General features: G+C 34.2%; 1 protein-coding gene across 1 annotated transcript; it reads right to left on the reverse strand.

Annotated features, from left to right (window-relative positions):
- Nucleotides 1-682: 682 nt before the first annotated feature.
- Nucleotides 683-1,299, reverse strand: LOC128039978 (uncharacterized). The gene is made up of 2 exons (XM_052628930.1): nucleotides 1,095-1,299; nucleotides 683-999 (listed from the first exon to the last, which is right to left on the reverse strand). Exons 1-2 carry the CDS (start codon nucleotides 1,297-1,299, stop codon nucleotides 683-685), a joined length of 522 nt encoding a protein of 173 aa, XP_052484890.1.
- Between the last annotated feature and the right edge of the window lie 13,357 nt (nucleotides 1,300-14,656).

The following is a 14,656-nucleotide window of genomic DNA, read 5'->3' on the forward strand; positions in this document are numbered from 1 at the left end:
AGAAATCACCGCATTACCAAACCTAAAATCGGTTCTCGTTAGCCCAAAAGTTAAAGAAGACTTATCTACTACAAATCGAACAGAGTCTATAGCACCCAAACGCGGTGATTTGAAAGACAAATAGCGAACAAAAATCAAAGACGGAAGAAATCAAAAAGAAAAGTTTGGAAGAGGAAAATTTAGAGAAAAACGTTAAAAATGAACAGGAATTCTGGCATGAGAGAGAAAAATAAAATAAAAATAAAATTTAATATTTTGACAATATCCCATTAAATCAAAACCCCCATTATCCCATTAAACCTTAACCACTTTAGAATTCTAACTCCACCCAAACACTCTCAGACAACTAGAGCAAAATTAACATTCACGCTCACATAGGGATTCTAACACAGGACCTATAACACACTAACTCCCTTACCACTCGAACCAGCAGGCTTATTTTGATATAGATTAACAAAAAATTTTAAATAAGCCCACTAAATAAGGGTAAGACTTGGATCTAAAATATTAAAATTTTTCCAAAAGGAAGACTTGAACCCAAGACCTCACACACACACACCTAGAACACTTAACACTATAGCAGATACTTATTTGTGTCAGATACTTTTAGAAACAAAAATAAATTATTCAGGATGTTACAACTCTACTCCCCTAAAAAAATTCGACCTTGAAATTTACCTGACTAGAACAAATGAGGATACTGCTGACGCATCGAGTCCTCAGGTTCCCACGTGGCTTCCTCAGTGGCATGATTCCGCCATAAAACCTTTACCAAAAGAATGGACTTCCTCCTCAGAACCTTAACATCACGATAAAAAATCTGAATTGGCTCCTCCTTAAAAGTCAAATCCGGTCTAATCTTGATCTCCTCAACAGAAACAACATGAGATGGATTAGACTGATATTGCCTCAACATTGAAACATGAAACACATCATGAATACGGTCCAACTCTAGAGAAGCTCTAACTGATAACTGACCGGTCCTACACGCTTCAGAATCTGATACGGCCCAATGAACCTAGGGCTTAACTTGCCCTTATAACCGAACCTTAAAAATTTATTCCATGGAGAAACCTTAAGAAAGACGAAGTCACCCATAGAGTATTCAACATCTTTCCTCTTCAGCTCTGTATAAGGCTTCTGTCTATCAGAAGCCGCATTCAGACGATCCTGAATCAGTCTAACCTTATCCTCGGTCTCAGAAACTAACTCAGGACCTAAAACTCGACGCTCACCCAACTCAATCCAACATAGCGAAGTACGACACTTACGACCATACAAAGCCTCGTAAACTGCCATTTGGATGATAGACTAACTGTTATTGTAGGTGAACTCAGCTACTAGCAAATAATCCTCCCAACTACCTCAGACATCTATTACACAACTTCGAAGCATATCCTCTATTTCCATAAGGGAATGTTAACGGGTTATAACAAACCCGTAGGCAACTAATACATAGCCTTAACCTGCTGGCACGTCAAACAATGAGTAATAAAATCCGTAACCTCATGCTTCAAACCCAACCACCAGTACAACTCACGAAGATCGTGATACATCTTATTACCACCAGGATACATAGCATAAGAGCTACTATGCGTCTTTCTCAAAATCGACTGCCTCAGATCGAAATCATTCGGCACACAAATCTGACCTTGGAAACACAGAACTCCATCTTTATTCAGCCCAAAATCTGAAGTATTGTCACTCTTAATCTGACGAAACCGCAAACCTAGAGACTCATCCCCTAACCGCTTATCTCGAATCTAATCAATCCAAGTTGGCTTAACTTGCAGCTCGGCTAACAAACCCCCATCACCAAATAGACTAAGACGAGCGAACATCACCCTCAAATCAGTTATCGCTCTACGACTAAGAGCATCGGCCACCACATTAGCCTTACCAGGATGATACTCTATCGTGTAGTCATAATCTTTGAGCAACTCAATCCATCGACGCTATCTAAGATTCAGCTCCTTCTGAGTAATGCGGTACTTGAGGCTCTTGTGATCAGTGTAGATAATACATCTCTCATTATACAAGTAATGTCTCTAGATCTTCAACGGAAAAATTACAGCAGCCAACTCAAGGACATGCATCGTATAATTCTCCTCGTGTGTCTTAAGTTGACGGGACGCATACGCCATAACCTTACCATCTTGCACCAATACATATCCCAAACCAACGTGCGACGTATCACTGTAGACCACAAACTCTTTACTAGATTCAGGCTATATCAAAACAGGAGCCTGAGTCAGAACAGACTTGAACTTCTCGAAGCTCGGTTGTTGCGCGTTAGTCCAAAAAAAAGAAACACCCTTACATAGAAGATTAGTCAAAGGAGCTGCAATTAGAGAGAACCCCTGGACAAACTACCAATAATAACCCGCAAGACCCAGAAAACTGCGGGTTCAGATACGTTCTTGGCTATTTCCAATCAAGCACCATCTCAATCTTGTTAGGATCAACTCAGATCCCTTCAGTAGAAACTACGTGCCCTAGAAAAGTCAACTCTCGCAACCAGAACTCACACTTGCTCAGCTTAGCATAGAGCTATTTCTCTCAGAGTATCTAGAGCACTACTCTAAGATACTTATCATGTTCATCCTCAATCTTAGAGTAAACCAGAATATCGTCGATGAAGACCATGACGAACTGATCCTGATATGGCTGAAAGACTTGGCTCATCAGATCCATGAATACAGTCGGTGCATTCATCAGACCAAAAGGCATAACTAGAAACTCATAATGTCCAAAACGAGTCCTAAATGTAGTCTTATGAACATCCACTTCTTTAACTCTCAACTGATGATACCTAGAACGAAGATCAATCTTCGAAAACACTGAAGCCCCTCGAAACTGATCAAGCAAATCATCAATCCTCGGAAGTGGATACTTATTCTTCACAGTCAGTTTATTCAACTGCCGATAATCGATGCACATCCTTATGGTGCCATCCTTTTTCTTCACAAACAGAACCGACGCCCTTTACAAAAACACACTAGGGCGAATAAAACCACAATCCAAAAGTTCTTAAAGTTGAGCCTTAAACTTTACAAGCTCCTTCGATGCCATACTGTATGAAGCGATAAACATTAGAGCTGTACCAGAAAGAAGCTCAATACCGAACTTAACTTCTCGATTCAGAGGTAAACTTGGCAACTCCTTAAGAAAGACATCCGAAAAATCCCTCAATGTTCTGATATCTTCGCCTGAAGAGTCTCTAGAAATAGAAACACTAACGTAAGCCAAATACGTCTCACACCATTTTCGAACCAATTTCTCAGCCAAAAGAGCGAAGATCACATTGGATAGGTAATCTCGACGCTCACCAATCACCACCACTTCCTTATCACCTTCGGTCTTCAGAATGACCTTTTTAGTCGCGCAATCCAAACTAACTCGGTGCTCAACCAACCAATCCATACCCAGAATCAAGTCAAACTCCACAAACGGTAACTTCATCAGATTTTCTAGAAATACAACCCCTTGCACTTCTAACGAAACATTCCTATAAAGTTTACTAATTCGAACAAACTGGCCCAATGGACTTAGTACAGTAATCTCACTAGAGGTGCTCTCAACAGAAATCCCTAGGTTTTCAGAAACAGTACTAGCTACATATGAGTGTGTTGAACCTATATCTATTAGAGCAGCATAAGGTACATAAAAAATAAAGAACGTCCCGGTGATAACATCAGGAGTATCCCTATCCTCTTGGCGTCGAGCAGCATAGACCAGTGCAGGCTAGCACCTCTGCCTAGTGCTCTCTGCCCTCATCCTATACCATTACCACCCTTAGTCGATCCACGACCCCTAGATGGCTGCTGAACTGCCCTCTGAGGCTGTACAGAACCCGATCCTAAAGTTTGCATCTGATCAACCCGCTGTGGACACTTTCTAGTACAGTGCTCCAAAGATCCACACCTCAAACAATCATCTAACCTCCTCTAAAACTCTCCTGGATAGCTCCTACCACAATCCCTACAAGGCTGAATCCCAGTAGGAGCAAGAGGAACCCCCACTCTAACCGGCCCATCAGGTCTGGCCTTTTTTATTAGGCCTCTGAATAGAACTAGAGGCTCTAACTCCCTTTTATTCTTACCTCTCTCACGGTCCCTATTTTGGTGCTCCACGCACTTCACCTTCTCGGCGATCTTTGCCTTATCAACCAGAATCGTGAATTCTCACTCCCTCAATGGAGCAATCAATACCCTCAAATTATCCCTCAAACTATCCTTCAAGAAGATGTACTTCTCATACTCAGACGCCACCATGCCTCGAGCATAACGGCTCAACCTCAAAAACTCAGCTTCATATTCGGTCACTGATCTATCACCCTACGTAAGATTCATGAACTCATGTCTACGAGCATCAACGTACCTTGCTCCCATATATTTTCCTTGAAAACTAATCTTGAAGAAATCCCAGTTTAGATGATCAAGATAAGTACCCTTCTCAACCGATAACCACCACTGATATGCCTCATCGCGAAGCAAAAAAGAATGTACCCTTAAGTTTTTGCTTGGGAGTACAGTCTATATCATTCATAATCCCCTTGGTAGCCTCCAACCAATACTCGACCACAGTAGAGGCGACTCCAGTGACACCCCTAAACAGCTCATCTCTATTGGACTAGAGTCGTTCAGTTACCAACCCACGACCCCCAGGTCCAGAATGGGTTTCAGTGACCCTCTCCAATACCTTTAACATGGCTTGGGACAATGCGTCATCCCCAACCAAATGACTTTGTGACCCAGTCTCAGTAGCAGACGAAACTGATGTTTCACTCATATCTAAATTTAGCATACTGCCCAGAGAGGAAGACTCAACTCGAGTCCCTCTATGGCCTCTACCACGACCACGAATACCACGTCCGCGTGTTCTACGAGTGCTCATCGTAAATTTTCAAATTTTATCTACATTATAAAATTTTATGTATCAGTTCTAGTATATATTAGTAGATATTTTATGCAAAAATTATTAAAAGTTCATAAATGTTTTTAGAGGTTTCAATCTTTAACTATTTCAGAAAGTACTAACTACAGTATTTTCAAAGTTTTCTATCTAAGTTCAGAAATACTTACAGGATCGGCGTCGAAGACTCGGTGTACCACATACTTCCTAATATTATCCAAATTATTCCAAAACCAATTCTTTTTAAAACACAATTTTAGCACCCAAAATTCACAGCCCGAGTTTTGAAACCTAGCTTTGATACCACTAAATGTAACACCCCAAACCTGGCCTAGACGTTATGGCTGAATCTAGTAATGATACAATAAAGGGGTTTAAAAACAGTACAAAGTTATTGAAGCTTCGTAACCCATTATCATTATTATAACTTTTATTGAAAACGTTATTTAATTAATTTACTTGTCAAATCATAATTTACAGCGAAAGTCTTAAATTGTTATATTTGGGAAATCTAACTCGTATTTTTAGAAAAATATTTATTTTCGTAAAACCGAGATTTCAGTCAGACATTGCAATAAAAGAATAAAAATGCATCCAAAACCAAATTAAAAACCAATAGTCCGAAGAGTCCAATAAATACAAAACTCCCATAAACAATATTTAATTTAAGTAAAACTAATATTTAAGGTCAATTTACGATCTCGTGGTCACCGTGAGACTCCGTCGCACTGATCCACCTAAGTCTGTGGATTACTTGAATATAACAAACAAACAAACGTGAGTTTTTGAAAACTCAGTGTGTAACCCAACAGAAATAGACATGCATTACAAACAGATATCACATACACGGTCAGATTCAGATTCAGACTCGGACTAAAGTCCTTTACAGAAACAGATAGTAGATAAACAGAACAAATACAGTGAGTCCTACCCCCATCCTCTACACACCATCTCCGACCATCCTATCACACCATGTGGGGTTAAAAACACCCACCCATCCCTACACACCATATAGTGTCAATGCGACACATTACAGGTAATATGCAGTCCAGCTGCTAAAATATAGGCGAAATATCACCATACAGGTCACTTCCTCCACATATACAAACTCCACCCCAAATACAGATACAAAATACAGAAACAGTATACAGATACAGAAATATCATGCTTGACATGCTCGCATTCAGATATCAGATATTAGATATATATAAGTAGTAGAATAATCAGACATGCATACCAGTGTCCTACTTAGAGTAAACTATCAAAATATCGGATCACATAAACTAGGGTTTGGTTAACCCTTATTGACCCTACGGTAGGCCCACAGTCGATCGAAACAACCTGTGTGGCCCTAGGGAAAATTTCAGAATTATAGGTCCACATGCCCGTGTGGGTCCACAATCCTAGATTGGCCTTGCCCGTGTGGCCCACACGGCCTGGCCTAGAGCCCACACACCCGTGTGGTATGCCCTTGTGGCCCACATAGTTATACTCAAGCCACTATACGGCTGTGTCTTGCGTACGACCATGCCTTCGTTGACCACACAGCCGTGTCTCACACATGGCCAACCACAAGGCCAGACACTGCCCGTGTAGCAGATACTTAACTGCTGTAGCAGATACTTATTTGTGTCAGATACTTTCAGAAACATAAATAAATTATTCGTGACGTTACAGATGGGGCATGAAAAAGAAGGCGTGATAAATACGAGTAAAGGTGAAGATTTGTTAGGTGTGTCCCGCATTTATTAGATGTTTGCAAGCACATAAGAAGACGTTTGATGATTTATCAGAAAAGAGGTAAAACAAGTGACACCGCGATGATACGATGAAACCCCAAACGTGATGGCGACGTCATGATGAGCATGCGTGGGACGTCACGACGATTTCTCCAAGTTATGCAGTCGCATTTTAAACTCCAAGTTGGACTTCTTCTTCTAGATGGACTATGGTTATTCCAGGGATATTTTAGAACAATTAGAACTCTAATCTAAGCCTCTTTAAAAGAGCCATTGAATCTTTGTGAAACATGCCAATCAACAAGGGCTTTTCTTAAGGGTGACAAGATGTAGTCGTATATGAGTTTTGGTGAGAGTTTCGTAGTAACTATAGAGAGAATTTTGTTTTTGAGTTCGGGTTTTATTTTCGGGGTTTGGGTAATGTACATTTAGTACACTTAGGTTTATTTTCTCCATATTGTACTCTCATTTGTTTACTCATTTAATAAAAAGTCAATACCTCATTTGCACGTGATTTTTATCCTCTTCGAAGAAATATTTTGCATAAAATATTTATGTTCATTCCTCTTCGCTTTTACTATTTCGTTGTTTATATGGATTGATCCTCAATAATATATAGTCAATTGAAATGAGCCTAACCTAATGATCTTATCATCTTCTCAGGAAAGTCACTTTATGATTTTTCTCTCACTGAGAAGAGCAATTGTTATACTAAATTCAACCTAAAGTCAGGAAAGTCACTTTATGATTTTTCTCTCAACGAGAAGAGCAATTGTTATACTAAATTCAATGTAGCTCTGTTTACATCATAGCTTGCCCATGGAAGGGCAAAGTGACTTCCTCAGCATGTCTCACCTATTGAAGTGCTCTACAAGTACAAAGCGTCCACCTCTTTAAAAAGCTTTTTATATCTCATCTAAAAAATTTAAGTCATATCAATAACACATAAAATGCCATTACCTTGCCTAACTCAATCAACTCATCTATTACTCTATTTGACATACTACAAAATAAGAGTATGACGTACTAAAACTTGTACATAAAATCCCTAAGCTTCCTTTGGCCTATAAAAGGAATTACTTCCCTCCGGAGATATGAACAGCAACAACCTTCACCACCACTCTTTTTCCTCTCCAAAATTAACTCCATCAAGGGCTCTAGAATAAGAGAGAGATTTATATTTCGACGATGAATATTTTAATATCATAACATGATCTCTCTTAACTTGAACGGTTCTTTGCTTAATCTAAACTAACAATAATATATGTTTTCATATTATCAAATTTATTAAAGAAAATTGTAGCGTTGGGGAAAAGAAGAGAAAGAAAGATTGTTCGCCAACACATGATATGACCAAAATATATTAGACACCCATTAGTTTCTTGACTGATTGTCGGTCTTAATTTCACGTGTCTGCAATAATCAGAACCCATGTGCCTTTTCAGTTTTCAGATTACTTATGCATTCGTTTTAAAAATATTTTTACTTTCTAGAAATAAATATCACATCTTGCTTTATTTCATTATTAAATTCATTAATTTAAGAGTAAAAGAAAAAGTTTGATGTTATTTGATATAATTTAAAAACGAAAGATTAAAAAAGATGAATATTATAAACTTTTTGGTTTTTGATGTTTTTGAGCTATTGCTCATTCTATTTTTATTTCAGTTTTATTTTATTTTTGTTTTAATTTTAAAATTATGTTTTTTAATTTTTATTTTAAATTATTTCACATACGATGTAATAATAAAATCAATAATTTTAATAATAGAATAACGTACTTGATAAAACATCAATAATTTAGAGATATTTAATATAATCTAACTCTAAATATTACTTTAAAAAACTTATTAAATAATACATTTTATTACATTTTCAATAAAAATAAATATTTGATGAGATTATACTATGTAATGTATTGATAGTATCACGTTTTTCTTCAAATTTATATAAATTCGATAATTTATTAAAATATTTTTATTATAATTGTAAGATTCTAGTCAAATATAACCCTTACAATTTACATATTTTATCAATTTGGCCTTTAACTTTTTAGTTAAATTTAACTTTTAACCTTTTAAAAGAGTGAAATTTGACTATCAACTTTTGAAAAAGAGTCTAATTAATTTTAATAAAATACTAATTAAAATATTTAAAATTTTAAACATGACATCCTCGCATAACAATCCACATGTACTTTATGCTATTTTTAATAACATTTCATAATTTTTGAATTTTTATTTTTGAATATTTTTATAATTTTTCATTTTTTATGTGACAAATGAGATAAATAGTGTTATGTCAAAATAAAGTGCACATAGATTGCTACATAAGTTGTCACGCTAACATCATTAAAAATTAATATTTTAGTCAACACTTTTGTTAAAAATAGTAATTTGATGTTTTTAGAAAGGTTAATAACTAAATTTAACTAAAAAATTGTCAAATTAACAAAAGAGATATATTAATATAAGGGTTAGTATTTGGTATACTCTTGTGTATTTTTTTATTTTATAAATAATTTTAAAAAATTATTATGTGTATATTTTAAAAAAATTATTTTTAATTTTTAATATTTTTAAAAACACTTGTAAAATTTCTAACCCATAAAATCTAAAAACAACTCCACTAAATACCAAACATAATCACTTAGATTAAAAACTTAAACTCAAATAACAAGTAAACTTTCAAGTGATATTTTTCTCATTTTATAAGAGAACATAGCTTTTCCCATCCCCAAGAAAATGTGCAGGGTAATAATTAGTGTCCATCAGATTCTTCTTATAGGAATATTATTTGATAGTCAAAATTAGATATTTTCCTAGATTTCTTTAAATTTATTTAAATTTTAATTATATTTCAATTACTAATTTAATAATTTATTGAGCAGAATACTTAAGTTAATATTATATATTTTAATAATTTCATTATAAGCTTTGATTATATTTATTTTTTATATAATGTTTACAATTATTCATAGCTTCTATTCAACACATAAATATAAGGATAACACACTTCAGCGTACTCAAACTCACGTCCTCCTATATTAGGCTTTTTTTATAAAATTGACCTTAAAATTTTGATTAATTACAAAAATAACCTATTTTTCTGATTAAACACGAAAATGATTTGAAAGCTATAGTAAAATTTGGTGGAGCCAAAGTGTTTGGCACCACCAACATGCCACACCAGCAAACAGAGTAAAAAATTCTTTTTTTTTTTGGTGGAGCCATATAGAATTGTGCCACCTGTATAAATCTCAGGGAAATACTGTTATTTTTAAAAAATTGGGGGCTTTAAAAAAAGAATCCTTTTTTTGTAGAACCAAATAATTTGGCGTCACCAATTTCCAATGCATGCCCGTGTCTTTTTTTAATTTTAGAACCATAAATAATTGTTTTCTTATTGGTGGTTTTTTTATTTTTTTTAAATATTAAAACTATTTCTTATTGGTGAAGTCATTCTAAATGGCACAACCACTTTATTACCAAGGTTTTTTGTAAATGTGGTTTTTTGAATTTAAATTTTTAGAATAATATTTTATTTGGTGGAGTCATATAGAATGACATTTTCAATGTCTTGTACCTTTTTTTTAAAATGTGTTAACTTTTTAATCTAAAAATTTTAAAAAAGAATATTTTATTTTGGTGAAGTCATTCTTTATGGCTCCACACTATGGTTGTCCTACATATATAGATATTGTTGAAGCTTTTTTGTAACAGTTGAACTGAAGAGAAGAAAAGAGAGAAATTGTTGTGTTTAGTAGGAGAGCTCAAAAATTCTGGTGAAGATGAATAACTTAGTGTTTTTAGTGTACATTCTTTTTTATGGTGAAATTGTAAAAGGTAATGTTGAAATGAAGAGAAGAAAAGAGAGAAATTGTTGTGTTTAGTAGGACAGCTCAAAAATTCTGGTGAAGATGAATAACTCAGTGTTTTTAGTGTACATTCTTTTTTATGGTGAAATTGTAAAAGGTGATGTTGATTGTGTATTCCAAGGTCGGCAGAGAGTAGGACTGATATTCAATAAAACTGTGAAGTTGGAAGAAATGAAAAGAAAGATCAATGCGAAAATAGCTATTTGTTGTGGAAGGGCGATGTCCAAATTATTTTGCAAGTTTTCAATCTCTACAAATCCATTGAAATTTTGTGAGATGCAACTGTTAGATGATGACGACTTAGGCACTATGATGAAAATATAGTGGTCGACTGGGACTGAAAACCCCCAACTAGTTGATTTATTTGTTGAGTTAGCAAGCTTAGAGCCCGTTGAGAATATTAGTCCAATAAGTCAACATCATGGGTTTGACTTTGATCTTAATGTTGGATGGGCAGATCAATTAGACTGCGAAGGGACATCGCAGATGCCCAAAAATTCAAATTATTGTAACAACCTATACCCTGCCCAGTTGTCGAGCTTGAGTAACAAGACGCTACACCACCGTCTCACATCGTACACATCATGCATTGTTACATTTCATGCAGACATATTTTTATCTTGGCACTTACAGATATTTTTAAGTCAATCATAAATTAAACATCATTAAAACATGCCAAACATACTTCAAACAAGCTTATAGTATCAATTAAACATGTTCTAGGACCACTTAGAAAAAATACAAAAGCAAGTCACGTAAGTCTCGATACTGTAACAAAGGTATCGATATTTCCTTTAGATGGTATCGATACCAATTGGAAAATCGATACCAAATCTGCTTACTGTTTCTCGTTTAAAAACCAAGTCATAAAAATTATCGATACCACTGAAAAAGTATTAGTAATTTTACCTTGAGTATCGATACTCGTGATATGGTATAGATACCAAATTACGATTCTGACTTCTTGCACATTTGAAAACACAGAGGTATAATTTTTAAAAACCGAATATTGATACCTCTGTATCAAACCAGAAAAATTCAACATATATAAGCACTTAGATCATAGAAACTTGTACCAATTCATCATGCTACTATCACATTATCAATCAATGACCATAATAATAGTGACAAACAACGAAAATCAATCCAAGTAGTAATCAACATAATACGATTCAAATCTCAAAGTCCTAAAAGCAATTAAACTATGGAATGTTCGAAAACATCATGGCAAATACTAGCACAAAGTCTACCACATTGTCTTATTCCCAAAACGTAAAAAAATAACAATAACACCTACGAAAAAACGGAAACGGACTTGCTTGGGTCACCCATTGAAACCACACCGCTTACATCGGCACACAACTGATCTGCAATGGTTTAATAAGGGAGTGGGTGAGCTTAACAAGCTCAGTGAATGTCTAGAACAACTACCATGTAAACAGTTCATCAAGCATTAGTGAAACATATATGTAGCATAATTAGAATAAATGCAACCTTCTCAACATATGATATTTACACATGCACATTTAATAGGTTATTGGTTAAGTCATCGCATACACTATCATATATACATCGCAATACATACAAACATATTTATAGGCAATTTCTGTAATAGTCGCATATCATATAAACACATATCACAATACACACATATTCATATTTTAAGATAATTTGGCACTTGAGTTATGCAACATAAAAGTGGGCACTATCACCATTCATTGGATACACAGATCTTCAACACACCACATAGACTCATAGAGTCAAACATGTCACGTAAGTAAAGTATTAAGCTAGCACTCTCCAACACACCAACATATTCCGTTGAATGGAGCTTAGCTCACATTTCCTTATCTCTCCAAACATGTCACAAGGCCTCAACGCCCAAATCTCATATACATATAGGTGAGTGCTCACAATCCTATGGTATGCCAACTATATTTAATGGTCTCAAGTATCACAAGACCAAAATATTCATATTTAAACACACATATTACTTACCGATTTTTGATTACTTTCACTGCATATTAGTATCATTTGCACAATATTATCACTGTCACTTAGCATGTATGACATACCTACACATATACTCTTTCATAACAGTAATCATGAACATATAACACATATATAACATCTCATTTCAGTTCACAATTTCACAATAATACAAGCACATATCTCACAAGATAAACATGAGTTTAAGAAAGCTTACACTCGGAATTTAGAGTAAGGGTTTAGGCTACCGCTAAATTCCCAAATAATGTATTGAATCGTGTTTACATGCAGTTAATCTAAACGTTCACCAATACGTTTTCGTCAAAATGTTGAAAGCTCAAGCTAGCCTTTCCTAGCTCATAGGTGGTCCTAGCGAATTCGGAACTTCAACACAACAATTCACACAACAATATATTCAAAAATCAGCTAAGGGCTCATTACAAGTATACAAAAACATAAGGCTAAGCTATGTTTCCATGTAATGGAAACCTTAAACATATCAAAATTTAAATTTTAATATCTCCGTCTATACTTATTATTTTTACCTAAAACCAATTTCATTCATCTTATAATTCGCCTGCGACTACTTCTCAACCTTTAAACTACACAAAACAACTCAATTCATGGTATCGACTTTTTCAACATGTTTTTGGCTATTTTTCAAAAATTTATTAAAACTAAAAAATACTTAACAAAACTTTAAAATAAGTTTAGAAATCTTTTAATCTCATCAAAACTAATTGAAAAACACTTTGAAACCATGTTTTAACCCAAAATCCACCATTAACGACCCAATTTTTGGCTTTTATTTAAAACATGTGATTTAATGTCTAAAAATTTTGTTTAAAAGACCATATATCATTTAAAACTAATTAGGAATTGAATCGTTACCTTCATTGACGAGAAATCGAGCTTTTGATTTAAAACCCGAAAACTTGAAAGCTTGACAATGGAGAAATCAATGGTGATTTTGGGTGTTTTTCTTAGAATTATTTTGAAGATTAATGACTTGGGTGATGATAAGAATAAGAAGGGTGGAGATTTAACAAAGAAAATTGAATAAGAGGGTTGGGTGAGCAAAAGGGATGACAAGCACACGCTTTGGAGAGAAAACTATCGTGAAATAAAAATTATAAATGGCGGGGTTTTAGGTTGAATTTTAAAATCTGGTCTAATTGCCTCTTAAAAACTCTAAGTTTTGACTATTTTACAAATTAGTCTTATTTGTTTTAAATTAAAGGTATTTAAAACTCTTTTTTAGAAATTGATTTAATTTTCTAAAAACCATAGTTGAAAACATTACTGATAAACCATGTCGCAAAATTTTGAACTGATGCGAAATGAAGCAGAAACAGATCAAAATCAAGTTGTTTAACTTAAGGATGAAAGATTTTGATCTAATCTGAAAAGAAAAAGTAAATTAATTTAGTAATAAGGAAGTCGAAAACAAGAAAGGAAGAAATTTGATAACAAAGAAAAATAAAAATAAAAATAGAAAAATAAATAGAAAAAATTTAAAAGTGAAATATGGATTGAATAAACTGATGGCTATGATGGATAGAATGATAAATGTCCAATTGAACCATTTGGGATATAAATCTCAACAAAATCAATTAATGACTCTAATCAACCCTCCAAGAAATAATCATTGGCAAATTGAAGGGTGAATAATGAATTCCCATGACTCCTTGAAGAAAATTGAGAAGAAAATTACTTCTAAAAATCACAAGAAAGAAATCTTGCTAAAAAAAACAAACTCCTAGAGTTGAAAACTTTATTAATAAAAACAATTGTGCCCTTAATAAAAAATGAAGAAGCCTTTATATAGGCTAGCTAAGTACATCCAAATAAAACTCTAAAGTATACTAAAACTCTAATTAATCTAAACAAGAAATAGTTTTCAACAAAACTTTCTTGTTAACCAAAAACTCTTAAATAACTTAAAATACTTAATAATTATAAAAAATCATAATAAAAAATAAAAAATAAAAAGAGATGATAAATAAAATATTGGGTTCATGTATAATAAAAATTAAGCGTAGAACTTGAACCCAATATGAAATGCCTAAGCTTGTGGGATTGATTAGGGTCCATGAAGTGAAACGCCTAAACTTGTTAACATTCTCCGCATGGGTTT

This window comes from Gossypium raimondii, chromosome 3, assembly GCF_025698545.1.
Source record: "Gossypium raimondii isolate GPD5lz chromosome 3, ASM2569854v1, whole genome shotgun sequence".
NCBI classification, from domain to species: domain Eukaryota; kingdom Viridiplantae; phylum Streptophyta; class Magnoliopsida; order Malvales; family Malvaceae; genus Gossypium; species Gossypium raimondii.